The 25,097-nt window shown below is 41.5% G+C and overlaps 2 protein-coding genes across 7 annotated transcripts in view; one reads left to right on the top strand and one right to left on the bottom strand.

Moving 5' to 3' along the window:
• Creb1 (cAMP responsive element binding protein 1) overlaps positions 1-8,934 on the top strand; it is a 60,969-nt gene extending 52,035 nt beyond the window's left edge. For 4 of the 6 annotated variants that reach the window (XM_042678928.1, XM_042678929.1, XM_042678930.1 and 1 more), the window contains one exon: positions 2,542-4,235. In XM_042678928.1, coding sequence (XP_042534862.1) covers positions 2,542-2,686 — 145 coding nt within the window. In that variant the 3' untranslated portion in view covers positions 2,687-4,235. Of the gene's footprint in view, positions 1-2,541; positions 4,236-4,328 lie in introns of those variants that run through there. The other 2 variants (XR_006147341.1, XR_006147342.1) reach the window with 2 other exon arrangements.
• A 5,357-nt stretch (positions 8,935-14,291) lies between these two features.
• On the bottom strand, positions 14,292-21,980 carry Mettl21a (methyltransferase 21A, HSPA lysine). Its single transcript, XM_042679080.1, has 3 exons — positions 21,825-21,980; positions 19,363-19,474; positions 14,292-14,864 (listed from the first exon to the last, which is right to left on the bottom strand). Exons 1-3 carry the CDS (start codon positions 21,966-21,968, stop codon positions 14,467-14,469), a joined length of 654 nt encoding a protein of 217 aa, XP_042535014.1. The 5' UTR covers positions 21,969-21,980; the 3' UTR covers positions 14,292-14,466.
• Positions 21,981-25,097: the final 3,117 nt, after the last annotated feature.

Raw genomic sequence — 25,097 nt, 5'->3', positions numbered from 1 at the left:
TGAAGATATTCAAAACAAAAACAAAAACCAAGCTGAGGTGCTAGTAGCTCACGACTGTTAATCCTCACTTCTCAGGAAGTGGAGATCTGAAGATCATGGTTGAAGCCAGCCCAGTCAGAAAAGTCCATGAGACTCTTATCTCCAATAAACTAAGTTGTGTTGTGGCTCAAATGGTAGAGCGCTAGCCTTGAGAGAGAAGCTCAGGGTCAGTGTCTAGGCCCTGCATTCAAGTTCCAGGACCACACACACACAAAAAAAAAGAACCATAATGTAGGGCATTTAACCACATAGATTTTTTTAAAGTTTATATTACAGTTTTCAGCTTGCCAAAAATGATCTTTTATTAAGTTTTTAACTTGTTAAATTTTTAAATAATGTTACTTCTTTTAAATTGTGCTAAAACATACAACATAACATAAAATGTAATATCCTAACTATTTTTTAGTTCAGTAGTAGTTAAGTATGGTCACAGTTGTAACACTCAGTTTTATAAGATGAAGATCTCATACCCAGTAAACCATACCCATCCCCTCCTCAAGCTGTGAGTAGCTATACTTATATACTTCTATGCTTTATTACTTTAGATAGTAGAACTGTAGTTTTTGTCTTTGTGGGACTAGCTTATTTCATTTAATGTCTTCAAGGTTTATCCATATTATAGTGTATGTCAGGATTTCCTTCCTTTGAAGAATGAATAACAGATATTACATTCTATGTATGTATGTATATCATTTCCTTCACTGATGACACTTAAGTACTTCTATCCTTTAGCTTTTGTACAGCTGTGTACACAGTGTGTATGTATGTGTGTATATATATAGAGAGAGACATATATGTATACATATAGACATATACATATATGTCTATATATAATATATATCACTAAATCAGTTCTTTTGTTAAGTAATGAGATTAATAATTATATATCTAATTCTATTAGTAATTTCTTTTTTTTTTTTTTTTGGTCCAGTCGTGGGGCCTGAACTCGGGGCCTGGGCACTATCCCTCAGCTCTTCAGCTCAAGGCTAGCACTCTACCACTTGAGCCACAGCGCCACTTCCGGCTTTTTTTTTCTGATTATGTGGTGCTGAGGAATCGAACCCAGGGCCTCATGCATGCAAGGCAAGCGCTCTACCACTGAGCCAACTTCCCAGCCCATCTATTAGTAATTTCTTAATAAACATTCCATTTTGTTTTCTATAGCAGCCATACCATTTTACATTCCCAGAAACAGTTCAAAAATGTTCCAATTTCTTAACATCCTTATCAGTATTTTCTGGTGATGGTGGAAGTTGATTTTGATATTAGATATCCTAAGATTGTAATGTGATGTCTTACAGTTTTGATTTGCATCTCCCTAATAATTAGTAATGTTGAATATCTTTTCATATGCTCATTGGCTATTTGTGTATTTTCTTCTTGTTCTTTTTTTCCCCAGTTTGTCATAGGACTTGAACTCAGGGGCCTAAGCTTTGTCCTTGAGCTTTTTTTGCTCAAGTCTCACAGACTTATCTGACTGGGCTGGCTTTGAACCATGATCTTCAGATCTCAGCCTCCTAAGTAGCTAGGATTACAGATGTGAGCCAGCAGCACCGGACTGTGTGTTTATTTTCACTAGAGAAATATCTAGGTAACTCCTATGCCATTCAGTATGGATATTTTGTTGATTGATTAAAATTCTTTGGTTTTTTTTGGGTCCAGTCGTGGGGCCTGAACTCTGGGTCTGGGCGCTGTCCCTCAGCTCTTCACTCAAGGCTAGCGCTCTACCACTTGAGCCACAGCGCCACTTCCAGCTTTTTTCTTTTTGCTTATGTAATGCTGAGGAATTGAACCCAGGGCCTCAGGCATGCAAGGCAAGCGCTCTACCACTGAGCCACCTTCCCAGCCCCTTATTATAATTCTTTATATGTTCTGGATATTATCCCCTCATCCAATACGATTTTACTTCTCTTGTTCTGAAGATTGCCTATTTGTTATTTATTATATCCTGGTTCCATTTCCAGTCTCCTGTTCAGGTTAACCTTACCTAATCCATCTTTAGAAACCTTTGCCCCTCCCCCCATTTTCTTAAAAAAGTTCTGTAACTTTAGGTTTTATATTATTTATATTTATATTACATTTAATTTTTCCATGTCCCAAGAGCATTTATTTATTGAAGAGGCAGTTGTATTAGATTTTTTTTAATGTTCTACAATAATGAGTTTGCAAGTTCTTTTTATTGTTGAAGGATTTTTTTCCCCCACTAAAATTTGTCCTATTGATATAGATAGAATTTTAAGTTACATAGGTAAAACACAGAACATTTTAGTGAATAGTATAAAGACTAGTGGTAACAGAGTGAATATCTATTTGCATGTTTGTTTGGCTCAAGTTTTTATAGTATATTAAAATTAAATTCAATTATGTATATCTGTTCCAATGCCTAATATATAGAAAATATATACTAATATGTACTAAAATATTCCTTTGACTAATTTCTACTCCAAAAGAAATGAGATAGAGATTACTTGCATAATTTTTGCTGTCCTTTTTTATTCATAGGGAAGCAGCACGAGAGTGTCGTAGAAAGAAGAAAGAATATGTGAAATGTTTAGAAAACAGAGTAGCAGTGCTTGAAAACCAAAACAAGACACTGATTGAGGAGCTAAAAGCACTTAAGGACCTTTACTGCCACAAATCAGATTAATTTGGGATTTAAATTTTCACCTGTTCAGGTGGCAAGTGGACTGGATTGGCCACAACCAGAAAGACAAAATAAACATTTTATTTTCTAAACATTTCTTTTTTTTCTATGCGCAAAACTGCCTGAAGCAACTACAGAATTTCCTTCATTTGTGCTTTTGCATTAAACTGTGAATGTTTCAACACCTGCCTCCACTTCTCCCCTCAAGAAATTTTCAGCACCAGGAATCATGAAAAGACTTCTGCTTTCCAATGCCCACCCTCCTCAAGAAGTAATAATTTGTTTACTTGTAAATTGTTGGGGGAAATGATGAAAATGAAATCTTTTTTAAAAAATGATTTCAAGGTTTGTGCTGAGCTCCTTGATTGCCTTAGGGACAGAGTTACCCCAGCCTCTTGAGCTGAAGTAATGTGTGGCCGCATGCATAAAGTAAGTAAGGTGCAATGAAGAAATGTTGATTGCCAAATTGACATGTTTTCACTTTTTGTGAATTATGTAGAATTGTTCAGACATACCCTTTAAACAAATTTTAATATGGCATTGAAAAAATTAAGAATGAATTTGAAGAACTTCCTATGTATGTTTTTTTCAGTAGTGAAACTTTCCTTGGTTCTTAAAAACCTGTATTAACCACAGCTCTTCCATAGGGCAGTTGTTGCTTCTTACTTCAGTTCTGTATGTGTTCAGTATTTTTGAATACATTAAAAGAAGTAACCAACTGAATGAAAAAGCATGGTATTTGAATTTTAAATTAAATTGAAGTAAAGATGCAAAGCTTATTTTAGTTAATACTAAATCTTAGTAAAAGGATGCCGACTAGGAAATGAACCCTTGAGTTACATAACAAGGTTTTTAAATAAAAGTTTTTTTCCTTGCCTTCAAAATTATTTATATTGTCACTCATTTACTCTAAAAAATACTTCTAATTAACTGTTGTCCTTTGCACTTACATTGTGCCACCAACAAGAAACGTCTTCAAGATGTAAAATAAAGCAAAATCGTATATTTATTTGCTATAGTAAAATACTGGATTTTAAATCTTTTCCATATTAGCATATTTTAATCAGAGAATCTCTAATGAATCTTTTAAATAAAGTATATAAGCCTATGGTTCTAAAAAATACAGCGTTAGGTGTGCAAAAGAAAGTAATTTCACCACACATATTTGAATGTCTAGTGTACTTCAGTTGTCGTTATTGCAAAACATTTTTGCCTTTTTTTCTAAAAAGGGTAGTTAAATGCTTTAGCTTTCCAATATGATTCCATAGAGCCTTGCTATTTGTTACCTGTTTTAATTGCTGATTATAAGAACCTGCATATGTGTGCATCTTTGTTTCTAATAACATTTTAATTAGTTGTTCATTATATTCACTAAGCTTGATAAATCTAAATGTTATCCTTTAAAAGAAAACCAAGGTGGATTTTTTAAATTGGAGATGGCATAATATGACATTAAACTTCCACACTGAAGAAGGAAGTTCATTTTTTAAAATTCAGGAAATTCGATAAGAAATGTTTTATAGTCATGGGTTAAGGAAATTAAGTTTGCTTATCATAACAAACCATACAGAGTGAGTTATTGGGTTTATTTTTTAAAGTAAGTTTAAATTAATATTTATAAATGTTATATTTTTGTTTGTAACAGACCATTGTCTTTTTTTAAGGATGAACAGAGTTTATGAAGGAGCATCATTCTAAGAATTGAGTGATGTAGTCTTTATATTTGGACAGTTCACCAGATTCTCAAGAAGGCTTTCAAACAACTGTAAAGTTTGATGTTTGTCCTGCTGAGCAAGTGGAGAAAGTGATAGCATAAGTATTGCTTGTTACCAGGATAGCTATGTCATTTCTAAACTTGGTTCTACACAAACCAAGTAAAAGGATATCTGTTTCACAATCTGGACTTATTTCACATTGAATCAAAATGTCAGCTGTCAATGTTTTAAGTGAAAAATTGCTTGTATATAGCAATTTTATGATCTCTAAAGCTGTGTTGTTGTTGTGGGTTTTTTTTTTTTCCCAAAAGTTGAGGCTTTCTACTTAATTAGGAAGGTTGTATCTTTTAGTCCCTGATAAATCAAGGCAATCACATTTCTATTAGCTGAATGGATTTCTAAGTTACAAAGACTTGGTCCTTTATACCTTCAGGATGACTGCACTGGTTTGAAGTCAGTTACTTAACAGTAAGGTGACAAATGTATGATGTTGCTAAATCTGCTTTAGGCCTTTGGAGAGACTTGAAGATTTCAGTTTATACAGATAGAAATCAAGCAGCATTTGTCCAGGTTTTTTGTGGGTTTTTTTTTTAATGTGAGAGGTAGAAGAAATATGTTTGTTTTTAAGCTTATTACTTGGAGAATCTTTATTTTTAAAATGACATTTTAAATCTTGCAGCCAAGAAATTATGGCCACATTGTAAGTAAGGTTTTCTCTTCCTATTGGCCAAAAGGGAATAAAAATGTCATCATAGGAATCTGTATATATGCTACTGATTTGCCTAGAAAATAATAAGTTTGATATTGCTCATTTTGCAAATATAGGGCCATGTGGCACTTTTATCTATAGGACAGATTAACTAATAAAAATGAAGTGGGGAGGGGTTTATTTTTGATATATTTCTCTGAGTTTTCAAGCTCTGATAGTGTTTAACTGAAAAGTGACTTAGAAAGGGCTAGGTTCAATGTGTTCACATTATTAAAAATTTGATGAGATATAAGTTCATTCTTTTTCAAACTCAAGTACCATATTGGCAACTGTAATTTTGTCATAGGTGCTCTGTTTGTTTAGATTCTCTTGGGAGTGGGGTTGGGGAAATGGCATTTGTATAATATATGTGTACATATATACATACATACAGTATATAATCTAAAGCTCTGAGAGCTCCTAAGTCAGGAATGCTGAGTATTATAGTATATTGAGGTCAGATGAAATTTTACATTTTTGTGTGTTCTATTGCATCCCTTCTGCTAGTTTCAATGACTGCATTTCTCCATCACTCATGATTGATTTATAGCTCTAAATTTTTCCAAGCATTTTTATTAGTTTACTTGGATGCTTTTAAATACTAGTCATTTGAAAACTTCCCCACTCCCACCAAAAACAAAATATTTGGGTTTTCTGCTTTGTCTCTGGCAGCTACAATACTGGTAAGAACATTTTGAAGAGAGCTTTTTTAAAGAACCACTGATTTTTCAAAAATCATCCAGGGGAGGAACTTTTGGTGTTTGATTTGCGCAGGGATTTATCAGGCAATGCGTTTTGAGGTAGGCCCGCAGCAGTGCTAGTGTCCAGAAGCACAATACCAGTCAGGCAGGCTTTCCAATCAATAGTCATCTGGCTGAGGTTTTATCTCTGCCTCTCAGGACTGCTCCCTACTATCTTCTTGACCATTTGGGTGGAATCATACAAAGGCTTAGAGCTTGGAAACAAGTTTGTATAAACCAGAATGCTTTTACTTACTTGTAGTGACTTCAGTCTAGATGTATTCTTTTTGGCTTAATTTTTAATTGAGTGTTCAGTTGCTGTCATCTATTAACATAAATTGGTTGCTTACCAAAGACTGCTTCATTTTGCAGGAATAAAGGCTAATGTAATTAGAAACAGTGGTTACATGCCTTTTCAATGATTTCGAGGAGAGTTTATTTTGTTGCATTTGTAATGCTGAAAACTGTTGGTATATTATTTCCTGTTACCTAATACAAAAGTTGTATATTTATTTGGATTTTATTTACATGAATATTTGTAAATGTTTGGTGTAACTTGCACTTTTAAAAATGACCTAGTGTGGGTCTTAGCAACTTATCAAGTCCCCTAACCAATTCATTGACTTTTTGGTCTTTTTTTTTTTTTTTTTCTCTTCAGATAAGACTTTTTTTAATAGAAGCTTTTTGTTGATTTATATATATTAGCACCTAAAAGCTAGCCTTTAAACTGTTGATAGGATTGTTGGTTTATGCCCGTATTCTTATCTGCTTGGGGGACTGAATGCTTACACCTCAAAGCCAACCCACCCAGGCAGGATAGTTCCTGAGAACCCTTATCAATCAGTAGCTAGGCATGATGACAAATGCAGGATCAGTCCAGGTATGCAACCAGGCAGGAAGCAAAATAACCAGCATATAAATGGGGCTGAAGGTATGGCTCAATGATAAAGCGCCTGATAGCAAACTCAATGTCAAGTTCAAACCCCAGAACATCCCCTCTTCCACCCTATCCCCTTTTCAAAAAGCTTTTTTTTAAAAAAAAAAAAAAAAATCTAGATAATAGATTTGACTAGCCCAGATAATCAGAAGATGGACTCAAACTTTTATCATGAATAATGATTCAACAAAAAAAAGTAACTCAAAGTATCAATCCTTATTTCAAATGAAACTTTATCCTCACCGCAGTAATAGTATTCCAAATAATTACTAATTTTTCCACAGTAGTAAGATTTTAAAAGCATATAGCTATTAATCATCATGGGAGACTACGAATAATAATCGTTTTTTTACTAAATTCATTTTATATTGGCTTTATTACATCAAAGCGATGAAGTTTGGTTATAGATGAGGACGTATACTTTAGAAAGCCTATAAGTGAAGAATTGTGATATGTTTGTTCACTCAGTAGTTGTACAAAGCACAACCAGAACTTTTTGTTGGACGGCTCACATCTTGATTACTTTTATTGTTAATAATGTTGACTTTTTTTTTTTTAAGTTGACTACATAAGTCACTGTATGTAGGAACTGGTTTTCCTGACTTTCTAGAACCAATGGCTAAGAAAAGGCAAATCCTTGAGGGGTTGAACCTATCAGGAAATTGAGTCAGTATGGAAGAATTTCAAACAAATCAAACAGGGTGCTGAAGTTCCATCTGTCTCATCTCCTATGATATGTTCTTATTGATGAGTGAATGTAGCTTAAGCCTTTGTATGCATCCTCAGGGGGCAAACTTCCAAGAGGGACCAGATAACATTCTAACGGAGGAATTATATTTCAGGTGTTTTAGCTTGAAACTTATTTTTTAAAAAAAGAAAAATTTAAAAAAAATAGAACAAAGCCTGTAAAGCAAGTTGACAATTTAAAAAAAAAAAAAAAAAAACAGGCAGAGTTGTTTAGCACAGAGAGGAAAATAATGACCGGTCCACATTCTGGCACTGTGGGTGCAGGTCCCAGCTAAGTAAAACATGCATTTTAAATTATTTTCACCAGCAAGTAAAAGGAAATGAACAATCTACAAGAAATGGCTTGAGAAAGGTCAAGCAAATTAAAATTTTACCTACTTTCCAGGCATTGTTTAATACTTGGCTATAGAAGCATGGCATTTCTAAGCTTCCGTGTGATGAGCATCTTGGAGATGGTCAGAGTCAACCTGAGATGGGTAAAAATTGTTAGAGGAGGAAGAAAATCCCTGCAGGGAATAATTTGATGTTAGTTGGCCACATGAAATGATCAAGCATTGTGTTTGGGAGGTTTTATTTTCTTATGTTTTAAAATTGAATTGGTAAATGCTTTATAGACATATTTTTATCCAGGTGCCACTCCAATGTGTATGTAATAAAAATTATTTATATTGAAAGTGGGAAATAATTTTTCAGCATTTTACTGTGAGTATAGATTTATTAGGGATGACAAAGAGCCCTGGTTAGCAGTTTCCCTTGTAAAGTTGTCCTTGACTGATTTATAACAGAGTAGTTATAGTCTTCCCTCACCCCACCTCCCCCAGCAAAAAGAATTGTTTCTAACCAGATGTGTCACTTGAAACTTCTTAGCAACAAAATAACCAGGGGAGTTCCTCCAAAGGTGTTTGGCTTTTGAATTTTTCCTTGAGGTCAGGGGTTAAGAATGCCTCCCCCAAACCTATCAGCACAAAACAGGGTATCAATTTTTTTAACTCTGATATTTCTGTTAGAGTTGAATATTAAATAAGTATAATGAAGGAAATACATTTCTAATAAAATTCCCTACATTCTAGAAACGTCCCTGTTTTGATCTTTTTTTTTTTAACCAAAAACTTTCTGTGCTTTATGTGTAAAGGAAGAAAATGTACTGGGTTACAATGCATTTTATGAACACCATGTACATATATTAGCTGCTTTGTGTTCAGGATGGTAGCGATTGCTTTGTATATTGAAGTGATCCTTGTGAATTTGTGATATATTGTCATAAAGTGCTTTTTCTTACTGTAATCTTTGTGGTATCAACTGTCATAATGCCCTTTTTACACAAACATTTATGTGCAGTCACATAAACATTGCTTTTAAAAACACTGTAAGTCTCTTTTTTGGGGATGGGATCTCCTTATCTTGTTTCTTGCTAGTATTGTTAAGCCATATTTTCTTGTTTATTTCTTTTGTTAAGTGAGCAAAAGCATATTGACTATATCCCAAGCTTGTGTTGCACAGCAATCGAAAATTGCAGTTCACGCAACAAGAACCTATCTTTAGTTACTTAATTTTAGTAACCTCCTAATTTTTAGCACAAGGCTTTTCAGTAAGAAAGAACAGTGCCTACTTGAAGATGGGAAGACACTGTTAAACCAGTGAAGACCCATTAGCTGTCTCTATTATCAGATAAAATGGAAGGGACTCCAAGGGCTGGTTGTGTACTCTGACAATCTGAGCACTCGGGAGGCGGAGGCGAAAGGATGAAAATGCAGTGCCAAGCTGGGATGTACACGGAACCCGTGGGAGGGAGGGAGCAATTCATAAATTTTGCTTAAATTCTAAGAATAAAGCATTCCTTTACTATTCTGAAATAAGTTTTAAGCAGTCATATTTGTTCTCAAATCTGTTTTTTTCTGTAACTGCCCAGATGTGTTTATTAAGCCTTTATTGAAAGAATTTTATGGATCTCCCTTTCCTTTGGGGTAGTATCAGTTTCATGGACAACAAACCAGGACTGTGCTGGACATGGGGGAACCTGTGGTCTCTACTGGCCAGCCACATTCATGTGCCTGGAGCTCCAGGAGAATCAGCATATCTTTGCTGTCAGTAGGCAAATTTATTGAGAACACACTTGGCACTAGGGAGACAAAAATCTCTCAATTTTTTTTATTATGGTGAAAACAGGGGGATTAGTTATGTAAGTCGGGTTATGAGAACATTTCCTTGTGGACAATCATACCTTCCCTAACTGTCTCACAAGAACTTGACATCCAAGAGTATATTTTTATATAATGTTAAGTTCTCATCGCTTAATTCTAGACTCAGATTTTACCACTCTGACTGCAAAAACACATCCCAAACAGAACTTCCAATTTCTTACTGTGTTCCTTCAGCTGGCTTTTTCCATCTTGTAAATGGCACCATTGTTAACTAAATTATTTATAGAAGCCCAGAAAAGCAACTGCCTTAATCAGTTCCTCCCTTGCTCATTGCAGTTCAGTTCCTCCACATCTTCGTGAAAGGGAAGGGTAATTTTTAAGGATGTGCATGGTACTTCTGCTCTTTGAGGTATAGTTGACAAATTATTACTATTTCTTGGAATACTGGGATTTGAATAGCTTTGCACTTGCTAGGCAAGCACACCACCACTGAGCTGCATCTGCAATCCTTTTTGCTTTCATTATTTTTTGGAGATTATCTTGTTTGCCTAAGTAGGCCTATACTACTGTCCTATTTACACTAACCCAAGCAAAACTGGGATAACAAGTATGCACCATCACACCCAAATGTTGGTTGAGATAGATCTCACTAACTTCACTAGTCTAACAAACCATGATCCTCCTATCTCTGCCTCCCAGGTGGCTGGGACTACAGCTAAACTGCTTGTTTTTAAAGTGAATGATTCAGTGGTGAAGTCCCATCTATCTGAACCCCAAATAATTTTTTTGGGGGGGGTCTGGTCATGGGGCCTGAACTCTGGGCCTGGGCGTTGTCCCTCAGCTCAAGGCTAGTGCTCTACCACTTGAGCCACAGCGCCACTTCCGGCTTTTTTTCTTTTTGCTTATGTGGTGCTGAGGAATTGGACCCAGGGCCTCATGCATGCAAGGCAAGGGCTCTACCACTGAGCTACCTTCCCAGCCCCCAAACCCCAAATATTTTCATTGTTCTTAAACCTTGAATCCTTTTAAAGTTAATTCCTCACTGCTTCTTCCCGCTAAAACTATCAATCTGCTTTCTGTTTCTGGATGTTTCAAATAATCATACCATGTTATATGGCTTTTGTCTGACTTCATATGTTTTGAGGCTCACACACAAGTACTCAGTCTTCATTCCTATGCTCCCTAGTGACTTACCTCGAACTTAAAAGTGCTATTTCTCTCTGAGGGTTCTGGGGAACAAACCAATTGTGACCTTTAATGAAGTACAGCAATTAGGATCTGGGGATGTCTGGCGGAATGCTTGCCTCACATGCATAAGGCCCTGGCCTTGATCCCAGCACCGCCACATGTATACCAATTAAATTGTACCAATTGTTGGAGGCAAATGAATCATAAAATTAATTTTAGCAGGGCACCAGTGGCTCACGCCTGTAATTCTAGCTAATTCAGGAGGCTGAGATTGAGGATCCCAGTCAATCTATGAGACTTATCTCCAATAAACTACCAGAAAACCAGAAGTGGTGCTGTGGCTCAAGTGGTAGGGCCACTAGCCTTGAGCTGAAGAGCTCTGGGACAGTGCTCAGGCACAGAGTTTAAGCCCCATGGCTAACTATTTTATTCTTTCTTTATTTTTTACTGAGAGCATACTCTATCATTTTAATGTATCCAAGGATCTGTTTCTCAGGGAAATACCATGGACAAGAAGATAGATAGGCAATTCAAGAAGGGCAGTCATCTATAAAAGAATCTCTGCTAAGGTAAATATTCAAGACTGTTATTCCACACACACACACCCACAAAGTAGTATTCTGGACTAGAATTCTGTCCTTATGTAGAAGAAACATTCTGCTAGGAAGTCTGGTATATAGGCGGTTTGGATAGTTCATGATCGAAGAAGGCAAGACACTTTTAGAGGTAATCTGAGAAAGTGCCAGTACTCTTTCTAGTGGAATTCTATGTATGGTGGTGTGGCAGATTTTAACATCTCGGGGGCATTATTTGATACCAGTGGGGAGAAGTTACTTCTGCATACAGGATTACATGACTCGAAAGCACTGTTAGAGTCGAGCTTAGTAAAATGGGTTGGGCTAGCTATTTTTAACAAGAACAAAAGATACTTAAAATATACATTTATAGGATGAATTAGTACTTTTGACACAAGTTTTTAAAAAAAAATGGTGTGCTATTCAGATCCCTTGTTCATTCTCCTCCTCATGGGGCTGGTGACTCGCCTGTGTCCTCCAGATAGCTTTGATACCCACTGGGGACTCAAAATGACCATACTGCAGAGGCCCTCCCAGCCCTCTCCCGACAGGATCCCAGCCTGATTCTCCCTCCCTCTCCCTGTCAATCCTGGGAACATTCCCATTTAAACTTTCTACACCTTAATCCCATCTCAGCCTATTGCCTATGGGAATCTGTCCTGCAATAACATCCCAAACTGGAAGCCAATAAAAGGTCATCGTCACTTAGACAACGTATTTCTGATGATTTACTTTCATGCGTGTTCTATTTGTAGAACAAAAGCAGGGGGGGGAAAACATCTTTTTAATTCTTAGTCAATATGGTATAAAAATGAAATATATAACCCAGTAGCTTCTACACTTAATATCTAGGTGAGTCACTGAATCCCCACCTTCACCCCACCCCACTAAAATAGACCTAACTTCCAAAGTTGAAGATGTTCAAATGAAGGACCTGAACAACTGATACATCATTTTTAATAACAGCTCAATGAGACTGGGTTTTCATTACAATGCCAGTGAAGTTTTCATTTGAATTGTTTTCCAAGATCATCCATGTTTATGGTACAATACTGGCACTTTGCAGTAAGTATGGACACTTCCAGTTCATGTGCATTGACCATAGTTGTATTAAACAAGTACATCACAGAATGCTCACAATTTTCAGTTCACTTTTATTAAACTATTTGCAACGTAGAAAATAACATCACTGGATATTCTCACATCCAAAATACTCACTAAAAGGTTAAAAAAGATGTCATTAATATTCAGCAAAACAAATCTCTCTCATACCTAATACCATAATGGGATTACAGGACTCCTGTGGGCTAGATTTGTTTTAGCTGCTATGTAAAAGTTCATACATGACCACATTCATACAATCTACCAAAGATAATCACAAAGCAATGTAGCAATCATCTAGTCCAAAGACTCTCTGGCTGGGGATGTAGCTCAGTGGTAGAGTGCCTGCCTAGAGCAAGGAAGACCCTAGATTCCATACCCCAGAACCAAAAAAGACAAAAGTGATTAATGCCCTCTTAAGGGCATGTCTCTTTCATTATTTGGTTAAGATACACTGCATGTGGAAAGCAACAGTGCAAGAGGAAGGAACACTGGGCCTTCTGCAGCTTGAGCTTGCTACTGTGCATACTGGCACTGATGAGCAATTGTAGGTATAATAAGGGAGGAACTTAACATGGGGGAACTAACCCCTTACAAAGGTATGAAATTAGGGAAAAGCTTTGTACAAATGTACAAAACAAATGGACAAAACAGCAAAAGGGAAGGGGAAAACCATAGCTGTGGACTTAAAGACACCTTACTCTACTCCAAGAATTTAGGTGCTTTCAAATCTAAAATTTTAGTTTTATTCATTCCTTTGTTTATATGGCTAAACCTGAAATTCAGCCAAAAAGCGTAATGTGAGACTAGGACACTCACATCCTAATCAAAACAAAAACAAAAACAAGTGTTTGAGGCTTAAAAAAGGCAAAAGATTTCAACAGCACTAAGTCAGGAAATACATGTTAAATCTCAATTTTCAGAAAACTGGAAAACTGGAATACAAATACCATCTCAGAATGTGTTTAAAGTAAGTTATATGACTTAACCTTACCAATGCAAGTCACTAGTTTAAAGACAGCTACATACCAGCCCCTCATTACATCTCGATGAACACCAAGAGGGACCAACACAGGATAAAAAATTAAAATTAACAAAAACAAAAAACAGGAAGTGGCACTGTGGCTCAAAGTGGTAGAGCACTAGGCTTGAACAAAAGAGCTCAGAAGCAGCATCCAGGCTTTGTAAGCCCCACAACTGACCAAAAAAAAAAAAAAATCCCCATAATTTCATTTTCATTTAATGTGAATCCAATTCCAGAGTGAGTAAAATATCACTGAAAGTGACGGCACAGAACAAGCACTGCTTTGTTTTGAAATGGGGTTACATGGCCAGATCAGTGGCCCATGCCTATAATCCTAACTACTCAGGAGGTTGAGATCTGAGGACCACAGTTCAAATGCATCCTGGGCAGAAAAACCCCCAAGACTCTTTTCTCCAATTAACCAGCAAAAATCCCAAAGTAGAAGTGTGGCCCAAGTGGTAGAGCACCATCAATGAGTGAAAAAGCTAAGCAAAAGGGTGAGGCTTTGAATTTAAGCCATAGTACTGGAACATAAAAGAAAAAATAAGTGAGTATGAGGCCAAGTGTAGTGACACTCACCTGCAATCTTAACAAGAGGATTGCTATCTAACGCTAACCCTGAGCAAAAACCCTAAGACCCTATCTGAAAAATAACAAAAGCCAAAAAGGGCTAGAGGAGTAGCTAAGTGGTAAAGTACTGCCTAGCAAGTGTAAATCATTTCAAACCCCAATCCTGCCAGAAACAAACAACAACAACTTGTCCACATGGTTTGTCCCTTGAGTAGCTTTGGTCAGAGACTAGTGCAGGAAGCCATTTCATTAGAGTCTAAGACATTCTTTGACAACCTTCTTACAGAGTACAGCCACCTATAAGTCCTCCTTTCTGTTTCTCTTCTGTGCTTTGTAAATATATATGTCTTTTTCAGAATCATAGTAAACCTTACTCACAGTAAATCGCCTCTCCAGCATCGCTAAGAAGTTATTATCCCGTTCATAGCGGATTCGGCAAGCTAAAAGAATCACCGAGTGATTGCTACAGAGATATTCCAGTGTATGAAGAAGATCTGTGAATGTTTCTTCTAAATATATGATGTCAGCTCCAAGTATCAGGTCAAATTCTCCAGGTGAGAAACTCCCCAGATTCTGGCCCCAGGTCAGCTCCTTAACAACTGCTTTGGTTCGGATATGGGGAGGTAAGTTGGCTTGAACATTTGACTTAAGAAATTCTAAGGCTACTTTTCGATCGGTGACAGTCACATGAGCACCTACAATGGGGGACAAAGAAAAGGTAATGGACATATCAATGCAAGTCCTGCAAGGAGAGAGGGGGTCAAGTTAACCACCGAGTGCATGTGAGTATTCCACCTGATAGCAGGTGCCCTCTGTGGAGCTCACCATGTCCCAGTAGTGGCTGGCAGGCAGTGACTTCTGCACTGGCTCTTGGCAAAAGGAGCCGTGGCAGCTGCCTCTGTGACAGTCCAGCTGTTTGCTGACGTTGTACTCACAAATTAGTCTCCAGCTGACCCAGGCTGAGGCTTCTGAATTGGGCACCCACCCTTCACCCATTAGGTAAAACAGAATTCAAGAATGAAAAATTCTGTTAGCAGAATATAATTACTGAGCAGATACCAAAAAAGGGGAAGCAGCTTTGTAGGTTTAAAACAGAATCACAGTTCAGATCCTAAGGAATGCCACAACCTGTCCCTAGGCTGTTTTGAACCAGCCAACTTATGTGGGTTTATGGAATATACATATTATATATGTAATATATATAATATATATAATTTCTTCTGAATTACTGTATAGTTTTCAGGTAAGTTTGTTTATTTAAGTTTCTACATTCAGTACTGAACAATTAATGAAGTCATATTTTATTAACCTGTTTCTTATAGGTTGGTGACAATTATCTGTTTTTCTTTTTGCTAGTACTGGGATTTGACATCAGGGCCTTGCACTTGACTTTCTTGCTCACAGATGGTGTTCTACCACCACTGCCAGCCTGGCTTTTTGCTGGCTTTTTAGAGATAAGAGTGTTGCAGACTCTTCTGTTCAGGCTGGCTTCAAACCACTATCTTCCAGGTTTCAGCCTCCTAGGTAGCTAGGATTATAGGCTTGAGCCACCACCAGCAATATCTAATTTTGAACCAATATGGATAAAGAAACTGACCTGTAGTTACTCTGAAGATAAAGAAACCATGTAAGATCAGACCTAATATACTCATGCATAAAATATAATCCTATTAGGCCCAAGAAATTCAAATTTATCTTTCATTCTTTCATAAAAGTTTTTCTCTATTGGATATGGTGAATGACTGTATCTCAACACTTGGAAGGATAAAGTGGCAAGACAGAAGAGAGTTCAAGGCCAGCCTGGGCTACTGTAAATTTTGAAGCCAGCTAAAGCAACATAGTAAGACACTCTCAAAAGGACACTCTACCCCCCCCCACCCCCCCCACCCCCCCCCCCACCTACACCAAAGAAAAAACAACAGTACTTTCAATTATTTGCATTTGTTTTTAGTCTCTAATCTCCCACAAGATTCTGGAACAGCTTCAGTCAGCACCATTCCACCGGCAGCTTATACCCAGTGTTTCCTTATCTTGACATGTAAGATTATGACAGTATGCCATGGAGTCTGTGATACAGCTGAAACCCTCAAGCTGTCAGAGCACTCAACCCTGGACCCACTGCTCTGACCACTGCCAGACAATGTGCTACTACCCAATAAGCGGAAATAAATGAGAGATTCTACTTTTTCTGTCAATGAAAATTACAGACAGCCTTTCTAAGTGTGGCTAAGAACTTTTATCTCCGGATTTCACAGTCCACAGAGCACTCTGCTGGCAATACTGGAGTGACCCATCTTGCAACCATTACCTGAGCATTCATTCTAATGCCCCTCTGCATGATTTCAGAGGTCATTTAACTTCCCAGGTATTTCAGAAGTCTGAACAGGATCTTAATGTCAGATCACCATTCCCTATAAACTCACTGGTTCTATTGGAGGCCACCATCAATCAGAGGATGAAAAACTTAGCCCCATAGAACTGACATTCAAACAAGGACATAGCAACAAAAATGTTAATGTTGTTTCTGTTTGTTTTGTTCTGAACACAGGATTTTCACATGGATGGAGCCCAGGGTAGCTTCAAACTTGAGCTGCTCCTGCCATGCCTCCCAAGTGCTCCGATGACAGGCATGAATACCTGACGAGATGTTTTTTAAAAGAATATCCAGAATGTTAGTTGATGATCCAAGCTAGATTTAAGAAAATACAGCAGGAAAGAGAAGCATGAAACATCCAGAGGTAAGCAGGTTGGTGTAAAGGATCAAAGAGACAGGTGACTGGGTAAAGACCTAACAGCATAACCATATGCATGTCCATATTCCCTAATTCCAACCCAACTTACAAAATCTTGTTTTGAAGTAACTCAAAGGCTAGGGAGATTTTCAAATTGAGAAGCAGGACCATTTTCATATGCCATCCACATTCCATTAGTTTGTGGCCTTAGGCAGTTACTTTACTCTCTGCTAATCCTCCATTTCACTACTTGAAAAGAACTTTTAAGTAGCTCAGATCTACTTACCAAATGCAGGGTTACTATGAGAATTCGAGACTGTAAATCTACAGCCTAATTGTTAATATGCATAGAACATGATATGGCTCACATGGGGAGAATAAGAGGTTTTTGTGGCTCCTGAAATGCCTGTAACACAATGTGATGGGTTCAAAATACTCGGGGAATCGAGGGCCTTAAGGAATCGAGGGCCTTAACACCAATGTGGTCGGAGTACCAGCAAGGCTGAGTTATTAGCCTGGAAGGTGGTCTCAAAAGAAAGCTCTCAGGGCCCACTCCAGAACCTCTGAATCAGAAACTTACACTGTTAATGAGAGCCCAGATGGCAATATTAGGAAGACTCTTAAAAGATCTTAAAAGCTTGTCTAGCCAGGTGCTGGTGGCTCACACTTGTAGCTACTCAGGAGGCTGAGATATGAGGATTTCTGCTGTAAGCCAGCCTGCACAGGAAAGTCCATGAGTCTTTTATCTCCAATAAGCTTCTCAGAAAAAGCCAGAAGTGGCACTGTGGCTCAATTGGTGGAGCACTTGTCTTGAGCAAAAAGAAGCTCAGGGACAGCACCGCAGCCTTGCGTTCAAGCCCCAGGGCTGGCAAAAAGTTGGTCTACACTTCTCCCTGGATACCTCGAACTGTCTTGAGTCAGAAGTTGTAGGAAGAACTTAACAGAAAATAATAAAAATAGTAAGATTTTAAAATGCTCTAGATTAGCCAGAGATGATGCTTCCATACCAGTGCTGCATGTCTGTAATCCTACTTGGGAGGCTGAGATACAAAGATCATGAATTCTAGGTATCCTAGCCAACATGGTGACACACTCTCTCAAAGACCTCAATTAATGGTTATATAACAAACTAAAAATAAAAATAACAAAAGTTAATGACTATAATCAAAGCACTTGAAAAGCTGAAGCCGGAGGGTCATATATTCCAGACCAGCCAAGCCAATGCTGGAAGGAAGGAAGGAAGGAAGGAAGGAAGGAAGGAAGGAAGGAAGGAAGGAAGGAAGGAAGGAAGGAAGGAAGGAAGGAAGGAAGGAAGGAAGGAAGGAAGGAAGGAAGGAAGGAAGGAAGGAAGGGGAGGGAGGGAGGGAGGAGGGAAGGAATGTAGGGAGGGAGGGAGGGAGGAAGGGGAGGAAGGGAGGGAGGGAGGGGGAGGAAGGGAGGGAGGGGAACAAACGGAGGGAGGGGAAGGGAAGAGGAGAGGGGCAGGGAAGGGGCAGGGGAGGGGGAAGAAAAGGGGAGGAGAGGGGGAAGAAAAGGGGAGGAGAGGGGGAAGAGAAGGAAAGGAAGGGAGGGGAGGGAGGGAGGAAGGGAATGAAGGAAGGAAGAAAATAAAGCAAGGAAGGGAAGGAAGAAAAAAAGAAAAACATATCAGTTCAGAATTATAGACTGTTAATTTTTTTTTTTGGGGGGGGGTCAGTCGTGGGGCCTGAACTCTGGACCTGGGCACTGTCCCTCAGCTCTTCAGCTCAAGGCTAGCGCTCTACCCCTTGAGCAGCCACAGTGTCACTTCCAGCTTTTTTCTTTTTGCTTATGTGGTGCTGAGGAATCGAACCCAGGGCCTCATGCATGCAAGGCAAGCTCTCTGCCACTGAGCCACCTTCCCAGCCCTTAACATATAATTTTATTTACATAATTTTTTGTGACAGGGTTTCACTATGCGCCTCAGGCTGACCTCAAATTCATGATCCTCTTTTTCCAGTTTTCCAAGTACTAAGATTATAGGTATGTACCACCATACTTGGATTATTAATAAAATGTTTTAAAATAAGATGACACAGATTTTAGAGGAGCTGATCCTACCCAGAAGAGAAAAGCCAGCAGTTTCCTCGGCAATTAATGAAGGAAAAGGCATTGCCTCACCAACTTAAATCCAACCACCTCGTAAGCACTTTAGACTAAAGGAATTTATAGATGGGCTTATATTCTTGAAATCAAAGCAACCTTAAGATTATAATATCAGCATTATAGAATTAAAGGGAACAAGGCAATCTCCCAGGAGAAGGATAAATAACAGGTCGAGAGAAAAAGAGAAGAAACTAGCCACAGGAGTTAAAAGCACAATTGGCCCACAACCTGAAAGCACACAGGGAATTAACCAGGTAAGGGGGAAATTACCAATGGGTTTTGTGCTAACAAGATCAGATGCACCTTTCAAAGAGGTTAGCCAGCACAGCACACTCACCCAGCAGGGCAGCCACTATGCCCACCAGCCCTGTGCCAGCACCCAGCTCCACGGCAGAGCAGCCCCTGAGCTCCACTGTGCCCATCTCCAGGTATGTAGAAAGAACAACGGCCTGCATCAAAACACAGTTGTAATTATGATCCACATGAGCAAGTGCTTCAAGGCTGCAGAGTAGCTGAAGGCCCAGGTGCTGGCAGAGACAACACCCGTGCCCCTCCTTGGGTGAGCTGGGAGTCCCAGCTTACTGACAGTAACTTAGCTACAGTCTTGCCACTGGGAGGGAATCTAGAACAAGCACAGACACAGGGGAAGAAAAGCCCCACAAAGGGGAGGGAGATAGGAACCACACCAGCTTTGGTGGGGCCTGCTGAATGGCAAAGTTTAATGTTTACTGTGTCACAGCACTTTTACACTGAAGTTTGCTAAAGCATTCCAATAGAATTGACGTGAACAGTCTCTGTGACTGCTTAAGGTAATGTCCAGTGCCTCAGCCTAGTCAAGTCAGCAAAGCCACACTTCCTTCACCCAAAGGGAAAGAGCAGCCCTGAACAGTCTCTGTGACTGCTTAAGGTAATGTCCAGTGCCTCAGCCTAGTCAAGTCAGCAAAGCCACACCTTCCTTCACCCAAAGGGAAAGAGCAGCCCTATGCCCAAGGCTCCCTGAACTCTGTCACTGACCATCACTGACCCAGAGGCCCATGGCATCTGTTTTGGGACATTAATAGTAAGTTTTTCCAAAGTTTTGGAACTTGATGCATGAAGTAGTAGATAGTATTTGCTTACAATTCTGTTTAAAAGGTTGTGCTTTTGTAATTTTTACTATAATTTCTCAGGATACACAGGAGGAATATAATTGGCAATTGCTTGTTTTGCTGGGTTTTCTTAGTCTTGTTCTTCACTATCTTTCTCACTTGCTAGGGGAGTAGTTTTCATGTCATTTTAGATTGCATTCGTATAAGTGGTTATGTCATGCCAGAACATACTAGTTTTTTTTGTTTTGTCTTGTTTTTTGTTGTTTTCTTGTCAGTTGTGGGGCTTCAATGAGGGGCCTGCATGCTCCCCTCGAGCAGTTTTGCTCAAGGTTAGCGTTCTACCACTTGGAGCCACAGCACCACTTCCAGTTTTCTGATGGTTAACTGGAGATAAGAGTCTCAGGGGCTTTCCTGCCCACAGAACCTCGATCCTCAGATCTCAGCCTTCTGAGTAGCTAGGATTACAGGCATGAGTCATCAGCACACAGATCATAGTAGTATTTTTATTCCTAATTGTTTTCCAGACGCCTAACCATGTTAAAATTGTGTTTATTCTGATCCTATAATCCACTTGTTTCAGGACTCATCCTCCCCAATCCTAATGCGGTGCTTGGGGCTGAGGGCTTGAGCCACCTTCACCATCAGAGGCAGAAAACAAATAATTGTACAACCTATTCACAACTCTGGAAAATTTAAAAGAAAACTCATGGCATTTCTTTGGGCTGTAGTCACTTTACATCTTTGCACCAGTGCATTTAAAAGACTTAATGAGGGGCTGGGAAGGTGGCTCAGTGGTAGAGCGCTTGCCTTGCATGCATGAGGCCCTGGGTTTGATTCCCCAGCACCACATAAGCAAAAAGAAAAAAAGCCGGAAGTGGCGCTGTGGCTCAAGTGGTAGGGCACTAGCCTTGAGCTGAAGAGCTGAGGGACTAGTGCCCAGGCCCAGAGTTCAGGCCCCACGACCCGACCCAAAAAAAAAAAAAAAAGACTTACTGAAGGTCTAAACTAGACAAGGTTCAAGCTTACCTGTCAATCATGTGGGTAATTAATTACCGCATGCCATTTCACTACCTTTTGCTTTGAGTGACTCCCCTTTCAAATGCTAAGTATGTGGTTGAATAAACAGAGTGACTGATAGAGTTTAGGGGATGATGAAAATTAAAATCGAGGCAGTAAGGATTACTGTACTTGGAATTTTTTTTTTGTCGGTCATGGGGCTTGAACTCTGGGCCTGGGCACTGTCCCAAACCTTTTCAGCTCTAAGCTAACACACTACTACTTGAGCCACTGCACCACTTTGGGAGTGGTTTACTGGAGATAAGAGTCTCATGGCCTTTCCTGCCTGGTCTGGCTTTGAACCACGATCCTCACATCTCAGCCTCCTGAGTAGCTAGCTAGGTGTGAGCCACTGGCGTCCGACTTCAAATATTCTTTTAAAACCCACTAAAAAGTCCTTAAAACTCTCATCTCCAATTACCTGCCTCTCCCCCTCCCCAAAAAAGCCAGAACTGGAGCTGTGGCTCAGGTGATAGACCGCTAGCAGAAAAGGGATAGTGTTCCAGGCCCTGGGTTCAAGCCCTAGGACCGGCACACACACACACAATCAAACGTGTGTGCTTTACATCAGTGAAATACATGGAATAAGAATTCTCTCAGTAATGCTGGGGCTTAGAGCTGTGCACGTTCTCAGAGGTTCTCTGAGCTGACTTACCGCATCCCACACCACAGCCGCCACTCCCAGGTGTCTCCAGTCCTGCCGGATCTGGATCGTGCGCTTTGCAAAGGAGAAAGTGGCAAGAGGCTTGTGGAATTTCTGGAGCCCCATTCCTGACTCCTCGTAAGGTACCAGGGCCATTGTGGGTGGAAGGGGGGGGGGGGGGAGAGACAGAAGTCCAGTCCTCTGGCGAGACCTGTGCAAAAGAATCCCGTGTGACGCTCCAGCCAGGAATTGCATCCTAGGTTAAATAATTCCCCTTCAAATAATCGGGCAGGTTTGCAAGTTCGAAAGCACAAAAGGGTTGAGGCCGGAGCTGGTGGATCACATCTGTAATCCCAGCTTCTTAGGAGGCTGAAATCTGAGGACGATAAAAGCCTCAGAGGATTTATCTCCAATTAATCAGCAGAAAGGCAGGCAGAAAGGTTCAAGTCCTAGATTCGGCGAGGAAGGGAAGGGGAGGGGACAGGAGGGGAGGGAGGTCGGTCTTAAGTCCTTCAGCCCGGCTATCCACCCCCCACCCCGCCCCAGTCTCCTGGGAAATGAGACTTGGCTCTGAATTATGGGTGTCTAGGGGCTAAAACACTTAGAACGTAGCGGCTCCGGCGCGGGTTCGGAGCTGCACGCCCCCAGACACCCCCATGCGCGGGTGGGAGGCTCCCGGACCGCCGGGCCGCGGCCGAGGGTCGGGCCCGGGCCTTGCGGTGGGGGTCCCGCTCCCCCACCCCGCCCCGCCCCAACAGCCGCGTTCAGCGCGGGCCGCCGTGGGGCCCAGCCTGCGGGCGCCCCACCCGCCTCCTCCTGACCCGGGCTCGGTGGACGAAGCCCCGCGTCCCGGAGGCTAGGAGTCGGCACGGCCTCCGGGAGGCTCCGGAGGGCGGCGCGCCGCGGGGCGTGCGGGGCTCGCCGGCCTCCGAAGGGCCGATCCGTGCGGGGCCGCGGCGCTCCGGGATCCCGGTCCGGGGCGGGGGTGGCGAGTGAGGAGGCCGGTCCACAGGGTCCCTGGAGGCGCCCGCTGGAGCCCGGACCGCCGGCAGCCTCCGGGGCGCGCTCGGGACGCCCGGAGCCCCTGCGCCACCACGCGGTCCCCGCCCGGCTGGGGGCGGAGGCAGCCTGGAGCGGGGGACGCGCGCTTCCGGTGCCGGGGGGAAGCCGGGGAGATCCCAGCGCCCCGGGGGCCCGGGACGGGCGCGGAGGTCCGGCGACACCCACCCGGAAGCCCCGAGCCCGGCACCGGTGCTTCTCGCCGCCTTCGGCTCGGGCCTTCCGCCGCTGGGCGGTGGCGCGGCGTCTGCGCGGTCACCCGCGGGGTCCCGGCCGATCGGAGGAGCCGCGGGGCAGACCGCAGCTAAGGCCCGGACGGGGCGCGGACGCGTGGCTCCCGGGCAGCGAGTGGTTCTGGCTGGCTGGGGAGGGAGGGCCTTGAACTCAGGGCCTGGGCTCTGTCCCTGAGCTTTCTTTCATCAAGGCTAGCGCTTGAGCCACAGCTCCACGTCTGGCTTCTGGGTAGTTCACTGGAGATGAGAGTCCCACCGACTCTTCCTGCCTGGGCTGGCTTCGAACCACGATCTTCATCTCGGCTGAGTAGCTCGGATTACAGGCGTGCGCCACCAGCGCCCAATCAGGCTCGGGTTCTTCCCTGGGCCGGGCGGAAAGGCTGGGCAGGGAGACTGCCCTTGCCCCGTGTCCCTCCGCCTCCTCCAGGCACCTTAGCGCCAGCCAGAGCAAACCCCGGACCTGCCCGGTGTCTGGGTGTGGGTGGGCAGAGCCTCGGCTCTGGAAGCCCGGCGCCCCGGCCTCGGGTCTCGCCCCTCGCGGCCTGCAGGGGGCGTGCCGCCTCTCCAGACTTCTTCCACTGCCCGCAGGAGCTGGAGCTGCTGCTGAGCTGAGCTTTGGGGACCTCCAGGAAGGGCTTTCTTCTTCTTTAAGTATTTATTCTTATATGTATGTGTGTGGGGAGGGGGGGGGTCTTCTTTCCTTCTCCTGTGTCTCTTCGGGTCTCCTACTCTGATTGCCTCTGTGTTTCTCTACCCGTCGACCTTTACTTTTCCTAGTTTAATTTTTTTTTCCCTGATAGCTGAGTGCAGTGGCTCACATCTGTAATACCAGCTACTAGGGAGGCTCAGACTTGGGAGAACTGTGATTACAAGGCCAGCCCAAGCAAAAAAGAAAAGAAAAAGTTGCAAGACCCCCATTGCAGCCAATAACTGGATGTAGTGGTACCCACCTTACCAGCTACCAAGGAAGTTAAACCTGAGGATTGTGGGTCTAATTAGGCCCAAGCATAAACAGAGACCCTATTGGAAAAATAAAACAAAAAGGGCTGGGACTCAGCCTGAGTTCAAATCCCAGTATAGCCCAAAACAAGCAAATACACTCTCCTTCCCATTAGGAGACATGCTGTTTTCTCTGAGTTGATACCTGCACGTGTTAAAATAAATATTACACTGCACTCCGTATGGACAGTTATTACAGGTTAGTCCAAAGAAGAGGAAAATCTTTCTGGTCATTGTTTTCTTTCTCCTAACCCTTTCCTTTGGGGAACTACCACTAGTCTCAACCACATGTATAGGATTTGGAGGCCAGAGAAATCCTGGAAACGTTGGGCACTGGTGGCTCATGCCTGTAATCCTAGCTACTCAGGAGGCTGAGATCTAAGGATCTTGGTTAAAAGGCAGCCTGGGCAGGAAAGTCCAAGAAACCACCAGAAAACCTGAAGTACTGTGGCTCAAGTAGAGCGCTTGCCTTGAGCTGAAGAGCTGAGGGACAGGGCCCAGGCCCAGAAGTCAAGCCCCATGACCGACCAAAAATGAAGAAAAAGAAATCCTGGAAATGTAAATCCCGCCTCTCACTTGCTTACCAAGATGTAATTGCTACATCTTGGCAGACCCCAGGGCCTTTATCCCTTTCCCCATCCTTTCTTCAGAAATCATAGATGCAGAGGTATAGGTGTATGACTGTGTGTGTATCTAAACCTGTCCTTAAACACCTCACTCTCTTCAGCACCTTCCTTAGGACATTTGCCTAAACACACAGTTTATTTGAAAAGTTGTTCACTTTTTTTCAATGATAAGTCATTTAGCCCTCCCAGTGTTGTAATTGGCACTAACTGCCTATATTATTCACACACATCTATCTATATATGTATGTATATGTGTATGTATAGATGTGTACATGTACATATATGTGTACACACATGTCAGTTCATGTAATTTCCATAGCAGTATTGACATTAAAGCTCTGTGGATATCTGAAAATAAAATTGTAATC

The sequence above is a fragment of the Dipodomys spectabilis genome, unplaced genomic scaffold (assembly GCF_019054845.1).
Source record: "Dipodomys spectabilis isolate Male_0828 unplaced genomic scaffold, ASM1905484v1 ptg000051l, whole genome shotgun sequence".
Taxonomy (NCBI): Eukaryota; Metazoa; Chordata; class Mammalia; order Rodentia; family Heteromyidae; genus Dipodomys; species Dipodomys spectabilis.
Note: the sequence above shows the minus strand (reverse complement) of the source record. Positions and strands in the feature narration are given on the sequence as shown.

What these genes read in the sequence shown, in the direction of transcription:
- Mettl21a (XM_042679080.1), bottom strand. Translation starts at nt 21,968, where the DNA reads ATGGCCCTGGTACCTTACGAGGAGTCAGGAATGGGGCTCCAGAAATTC. An exon ending in CGGCTGTGGTGTGGGATGCG is followed by an intron (nt 19,475 to 21,824) that starts GTAAGTCAGCTC and finishes GTTTTGATGCAG; the next exon opens with GCCGTTGTTCTTTCTACATA. An exon ending in CATAGTGGCTGCCCTGCTGG is followed by an intron (nt 14,865 to 19,362) that starts GTGAGTGTGCTG and finishes CCCCCATTGTAG; the next exon opens with GTGCTCATGTGACTGTCACC.